The sequence below is a fragment of the Haemaphysalis longicornis genome, unplaced genomic scaffold, assembly GCF_048455015.1.
Source record: "Haemaphysalis longicornis isolate Haplotype H1 unplaced genomic scaffold, Haemaphysalis longicornis Haplotype H1 scaffold_3, whole genome shotgun sequence".
Lineage (NCBI taxonomy): Eukaryota > Metazoa > Arthropoda > Arachnida > Ixodida > Ixodidae > Haemaphysalis > Haemaphysalis longicornis.
In genome coordinates, this window is record NW_027526335.1 from 46499051 (window position 1) to 46505836 (window position 6786).

Genomic DNA, 6786 nt, shown 5'->3' on the forward strand with positions numbered 1-6786 from the left:
GCAGGGATTAAGAAATGCATGAAGCTTAATTCTATTTGAAATTAATGAGGCGGAATAATTATAAAAGAGCGAAAAAGTGGAGAAATCTCAAGGCACACCCCTTCATTTGCCCGGCGACATTACGGCGTGGCTGATTGCCACCAAAAAGAGACGTCATAAATTTGAGTATATTATGGGCTTCAGGCTCTGAATAACTGAGCTTGAAATTCAAAATACGGTGCAGACCATTTATAACGTAACCAGTTATAGCGTGGGACCAGGTATAATGCGAGTTTTCCTGACCACCAGTAGGCCTGCGATAGAATTCAATGCATAAGCGCACTGTTCATAGTGCAGTTTTTTGGTGGGTCTGCTGGTCGACGGGTGCAGCTGAGGCATCGTTTTAGGGTCACGAAAAGAAAAAGAAAGAAAGATGGAATCGGCCGTCCGACGCAGTCCGCGCTCCCTTCGCTCTTGTAAGTAGACACAGGAAATAAAAAAAATAAGCACCCTTTAGTTCACACGTTCTATTTACACTCATGTGATAACTGCAACTGCCCTCACCCTCGGCACACCTCTGAGCGTAGCGAGCTCCCCCCCCTCTTTCAGGCGTTTTAAGTTGTTGCAATTAGAATCTTGTGCAGATAAGCAGCCATCCTTTTCCTGTTTGAACATCTGGAGAAGCGAGCGGAGGCACAACACCAAAGTTTTCCACCACCTTAACGTTGTGCTGATAAGCAACCGCCTTCGGCATTGCAAACGCAAGGCGAGGATAAACAAGAAAAAAAAGAAAAATCTGTCTTGCGTTCTTATCACGTTGTCTCACTGGCATAAGCTGGGTCGCTTCTCCCTCTGCCGCATCCTTTCTTCTACAAGAAACGCAGATCCCTCCAGACATACACACAAAGTATAAGTTAAAGACATGCAAGTGGTTTGTAAGACTGTGCAGCAGCCTCTGATGTGGAAAAAAAAAAAAAATAGAAAGACGAAATAAAGACTGTACCTTCGTTTTTCAGTGGCGTTCGTTTGAGTGATGATAAAAAAATCATTGAAAGGTGCGATACGGTTGGATTCGCGCATGTTTTGTTTATAGCGCAGTACTGCTTATAGTGCAGATTTTTGCAGCTCCCACGACATACGTTAAGCAGTGTACACTGTGGCAGTATTTTGTGGTGTCAAGGCAGTTAATAGATGGATGCAGTGGAAAAACGCGTGAAATCAAAAAATTATTTCCGAGTGAAGAATTTCAACTCTGAGTGGCTCTGGAAGGAGAGCCATGAAAATCGGGACGAATTATTGGGAACCCAGGTTGCCGGTTTTCTTATTGGAGCATTGAGAGTTTATGTGGGCTCTAGTTGTCGTATACGAGCCAAATTTAAACCCATACCTGATCTTAATGGTCCAAAGCAAGCGTGCAACCTGTGGCTGTGCCTTCGGTCGGTTGAAGCACTTTGTTTTGTTTCAGCCTAAACAGTGTTAGCGGCTTCTGCTTGGCTGTGTCTTCCGAGATGAAGTCAACATACCACTGTTAAAGTTCTGAGCGAAAGCCCACCCCCGAAACGTCACCCACTCCCCCTAAAATCGATGGCTTTAGCGCCGATGAGTGAACAAAATAAACGCAAATCATCTATTCATGTGTTGATGCGATCACTCATTTGTCCTTTCCGCACTTACCCGAAAATTCACCCATCTGGTATTTTTTTTTATTTCTCCGCAGTTTTGGTTGTCAGTGCGGCCACTTTTTGTATTTTTTCGCACCTGACCCGAAAGATTGCCCATCCCATATTTTTCACACGATATCCCTGAAATTTGGGTGCGTGTTCTTTTGGGACGTTATGGTAGTTGTCCAGCTTTCTTTGTCTGTCTGCCCAGGTGCATCGGTGTTCTTTTGGTACATTGTATGGCTTTGGATGAGGTTAACTGGAAATTTCTCCTCTTAATAAATGTGGATTCCTTTATAGAGAAAGCATCATTTTCAGTCAAGCAAAACTGTAGCTGGACATGTCTACATTGCTTCTCTGAACAATGCGACTTGTAAATACTTGGGAGATCCCTGGTTGTTGGAAGAGGAGATGAACGAGAGCGTCAGCGTGCGAAGCAGAGCTGTGTAGCCTACGGAGCAGTGGAAAGAACTAAGGATGCAAAACGGGGGAAACTCTGGTCTTCATCTTTTTTCAGCTGCCACTCAAAGTCTCAACCTGCCATCACGATCGTCCTGGCAATGGTTTATTTTTCTCTTCCACTCCGATTAAAAGCCAAATAGGTGTCTTATTGTTCCCTCCTCCTTGTTTCAGGACCAAAAAATGTGGAAGGCTTTCGTCTCCATTGTGGCACGCTACCATCTCCACACGGCAGAGCTTCTGTGGAGGTGCTCCAGGTGGTCAGAAGCTCCTTGACTGCACAACTGACCTCTGTAAACATGTAAACTTCAAAATGTAAACATGTAAACTTCAAAACTCTGTAAACTTCAAAATTATGCTCAATAAACGAGCTATGCGATTTCAACAAGAAGGGTGTCATGGTTAGTACCATGCAATAAGGTACATAATTCCAGCATTTACTAATTTTTCATAACATTTGTGCTTGCACTTATACTAGTATGCTATGCTAGCGCTGTGCAGTCATTTTCGTATTCAAAGCAGAAATTGTAGAGAACTGGAATGTGAAATTTCTCAAGCAGGCTTCAGTAACTAGCTTGTAGGACAATGCAAAACGGGCTTGTTTAAGCATCTTTGAAAAATTACTTCATCATAGAAAATGGGCTCAAAAAACTATTCTGCTGCTTTTAACTTTGTTTACGATATATTTTATATGGAGGTAACTTTCATCTCAAGTGATGACTTCAATATCAAGTGTTTTAGTGTTAGTAGAATCATGGCTATGTATTCCGACAAGCTGTCATCAACACAATACATACCTTTAAAGAAACACTGAAGTGGTTTGTAAACATTGCGGGATTACGGGCACAAATTGTAGTCTCGGGTCTCTAGGCCATGATTCGACCACTCTCACTGCGTTTACTCGACTTTATCCAGTAGAAAAATCAATCAGAAAGTGCTTTCTTCCTCTCTGCATCCTCCTTGCCGATTTCCTATGATGTTTTGTATAACGTCAAAACAAGATGCGCGGCATGCCGACCCTCCGGCAGAATCAGTCGGCCCAGCATTTAGTCACCCATCCACCGTCGGGTCGTCACAATTCGTTCTCTCAGTTGAAACTAAGCCACGACTCGTTTGTGCCTGGAAGAATGAGTTTGTAGACTGTATCAAGCTCTAAGTCCGAGTGGCTCCACACAAGCGCACATGCGACACTTTGCTGACTGGTACACTGGTAGAAAAATCTAAGGCCAATTGAAGGTGGGAGAAGAATCAGAAAAATAAAATAGGCACTAAGGAATTAAAATCAACTGGAACTTTTATTGTGCAGTGTAAAACCAAAGTGCGGGAAGCACTTTTTGCGCTGGGTGAACTAGCACAGCAGTCAGCAGCACAGGCACACATCTGCGGACGCTTTTCAGCCTAAAAAATGCATTCGATAATGACGAGATATTTCTGTAAATTTGGGGGACGCTTACTGCACGAGTGTTGATCAAGAAATAGTCGTCTAAGCTGCTTGGAGTGCTAAAACTAAATAAAAATGTAACTACCTATACTTCATATTTCCGCCCCTGGCAGCGCTGGCTTATGGCCGAGTGGTTTGTAGCACTAGGTGTATTGTTTTGCAATTCGCAAGTTCGAATCCCTGATAGCGCATGTTTTTTTTTTTTTTTTAAGCTGAACCTCTTCTATGTCTAAACCGTACGCACAGTTTTGGGGTTTCTTTTGTGTTTTGATTGCACGCGTAGTTTGAGTGACGAACTCGATATTTTCCTTTCACCGAGACCACTTGTCAACAAGCGTTTATTGCTTCAAAAACGCCCTACCAGCCTGAGCGCTTGCTTGCGAGCAGGCAGCCATGCCTGCTTCTTTGTGGCACCAGACCGGAAATAGACCCCTCCACGTTGCGGAGAAAAGGAGAAAACTCCCCGCCTGTGATATATCAAAGGCCGCCGAAGAGAAACCCGCGAGCCGCGCGCCTCTCTCTCCGGGAGAGCGTGCGCAGCTTTCGTAGCGTTGTACGCGGTCGAGTTGAGAGAGAACAATTATGCGCGATTTCTCATCGCGCGTAGTTTCGCTGATAGTGAACGAATTTTCATAATTCTTGCGGGAGGAGATTGCTGGGACAGTAGACTTTACCCCAAAATACATTCCGAGTAGTCGCTGGTAAGTGCTGCAGGGCCCCTCTAAGGAGCTCGAGTGCTTAATCAGCGACCTGGCCAGGGCGCGGGAGCGTCCCCTTAGGAGGAAGGGCGAGGAGGCGCACTCCACCGTGACGAATGCGCGGACATGGCGAAGGCCGGCCTGCGGAACTAATCCCCCTACCGCAACGAATGCCCCAGTGCCTAGACGGGTCCCGGTCAACACGGTAACTACGTACACGACGGAACAAACGGACTGCTAAAACTCTCTAATGGCAACGATGATAATGGTGTTGATGATTACGATGATGATTGCTATTGGTTTCCTCTTTGTAGCGGGGTGATGACGTATCATCTTACCGAAAAGGATATACCTATGTTTTATACTCTTGGTTTAATACTAGCGCTGCTTAGGGCAGGCACAAAAAACTTATTGGGCACAAAATACTCGTTTTCCTGTTTTTTTTTTTTTTTTTTTTTTTTTTTTTTTTTCCTGTTGCGGCAGTTGCCCCTGCGCCTCATCACCGCAGCCGGTCTGTTACTCCGCACTGTGCAAGTAGTGCCGTACTCCGAGGATTTTGAACGTGACAAGGGTCATTTCTGTGATTATGCCGCCACACAAGGCGTCTTAGCCAGCCCTATAGGGCTAAGACGCCTTGTGGCGGACGCCGGCCGTCCGCCGTACGTCCATTCCGTCTCTAGCGGACGTCCGTGTGACGTCCGTTTCAGGGCCGATTGACGTACCATGTACGTCCGTTGGACGTGCCATTTTAACACTTCCGCACGTCCAGTCGGACGTCCGAAATTGGCTGTATTTTGGATGTTCAGTCCAAATTTCCAGAATCACATAACAAGCTAATGTTCTTACAACGAATAGTACAGTACACCGCGCAAGGCTAAGGCGAGAAGAGAATTTATTATAAAACCACATATCAGCACGCAGCGACTAGTGGTAACAGCGCTGCCCGAAAAACAGAAAAACAAAATCCAATCACTTTCCAAATACTCCGGGCAGTCAACACTTTGCACGACAAATGTCTATGGTGGTAAAACAAGCTACTCCGAAATCAATCCATAAAAAGTTCACGTGCGTTCACAGAAAGAGTTCACAAACTCGTTGAAAGTCAATACGGCACAATAGTGATGCTCAGGATGTTATTCTGACCGCTATGAAGCACGTGGACCAGCGTAACAGGAAGGCTTCTTCGCCTAGAACTACCAACTCATTGTCTAAGTGATTCATAAGGATTGACCGCACACGCCACAACAATGGAAACATCGCCTGTTGCGTTCGGGCACGAAGACACGTGGCACCACGATTTCGCCGTAATACAAATGCACCAGCACACATTAGGAAGTTCACCAACGTGTCATTTGAACGTGTGCTCATTCTAAGTGTAACACCAAACAACCTGCTTAGCACAGTTCAAAACGTTACCGGTACACGACACTGAAACAAGGCATGTTCCAATGTTTCAGTGTGCCCGCAGTGCGGGCACCGTGAGGAACGCGCAATGCCGAATCATCGCCAGACGGCCACACGTCGGAAGAACTTGCCAGCCACGCAAACATCCGAAATCCCTAACATCAGAAGGAAGCTCCGTCGAAGCCAGCTGATGCCAACGGACACCGCGTGATCTTGCTGTCTGCTGATTATCTAATTGGTTTATTGCCAATTTTTCGCACAATTCGCTTGCTGTACTTTCTCTGAAATTTAGGCTAAGGTAGACTGGACGTTCCTCAGTGTTTTGACTACATAGGCATAAAATGGTGGTGACTGCTCAGCATAGGTACCGGCAATGCGTTCGTCATAAGACATTGAGCAGTAAGTTCCCAGAAAGTACTGCAGAAGCGCCCTCCCTGGGTACTCAGTTGAGTCCACAAGGTCGAACACTGCGCGTACGGCCAGCACGCTACACATGGTTTGCAAGCAAGCAAGGCTAAGGCACTACCGGGCTTGAACTTGCAAGCTTCACATGTTTCGTTAGCGGTTCTCAATTCTTATATATCCTTCCCCAAACAGGTAATGGTTGGAGTTAGTGAAGTGCTTCAAAAAAATTAAAAACATTAGGCCTGATATTAAAAATATGCAGATGAAACTTGCAACCTACAAGCCAGGGTGTTGATGTACAAAATCTATTTAATTGAAAAGCACAGTACCTTTTTGTTTTTGCTTTTATATTTAAATTAAGCCATTATTTGATGCTTCATAGTAACTTTTTACGTCCGTTGGCGGATGTCGTTCGGACTCGTACATCCGTTTCTGGATGTCTAGTGTTCGTCCGAAAATGTACGTCCAACAGTGGCCGTCCAAACTGGGCCTTGTATGTTCGGCTGTATTTCGGACGTCCCACGGACGTCCGTGGTTGCTTGGATAGGCATCCACAATACCCTCGAGGAACGGATCGCATCTCACCTCCAGGTCCAGCTCGAGCGCTCTCGGCTTCAGGTCGTGTGATTCTGACCCTCTTAAACTACCCAACAGTCAGTCTTCCCCCAATCCCTCCCGAGCCTCCTCCTTGGTCCTTCTTCCCAAACTTAGTAATTGAGCGTATTCCTCGCCACATGCA

General features: G+C 45.6%; 1 protein-coding gene across 1 annotated transcript in view; it reads left to right on the top strand.

Annotated features, from left to right (window-relative positions):
• LOC144174402 (uncharacterized) overlaps window positions 1-2478 on the top strand; it is a 38470-nt gene extending 35992 nt beyond the window's left edge. Inside the window, exon 16 of the mRNA XM_077703086.1 lies at window positions 2274-2478. Coding sequence (XP_077559212.1) covers window positions 2274-2375 — 102 coding nt within the window. The 3' untranslated portion in view covers window positions 2376-2478. The remainder of the gene's footprint in view (window positions 1-2273) is intronic.
• Window positions 2479-6786: the final 4308 nt, after the last annotated feature.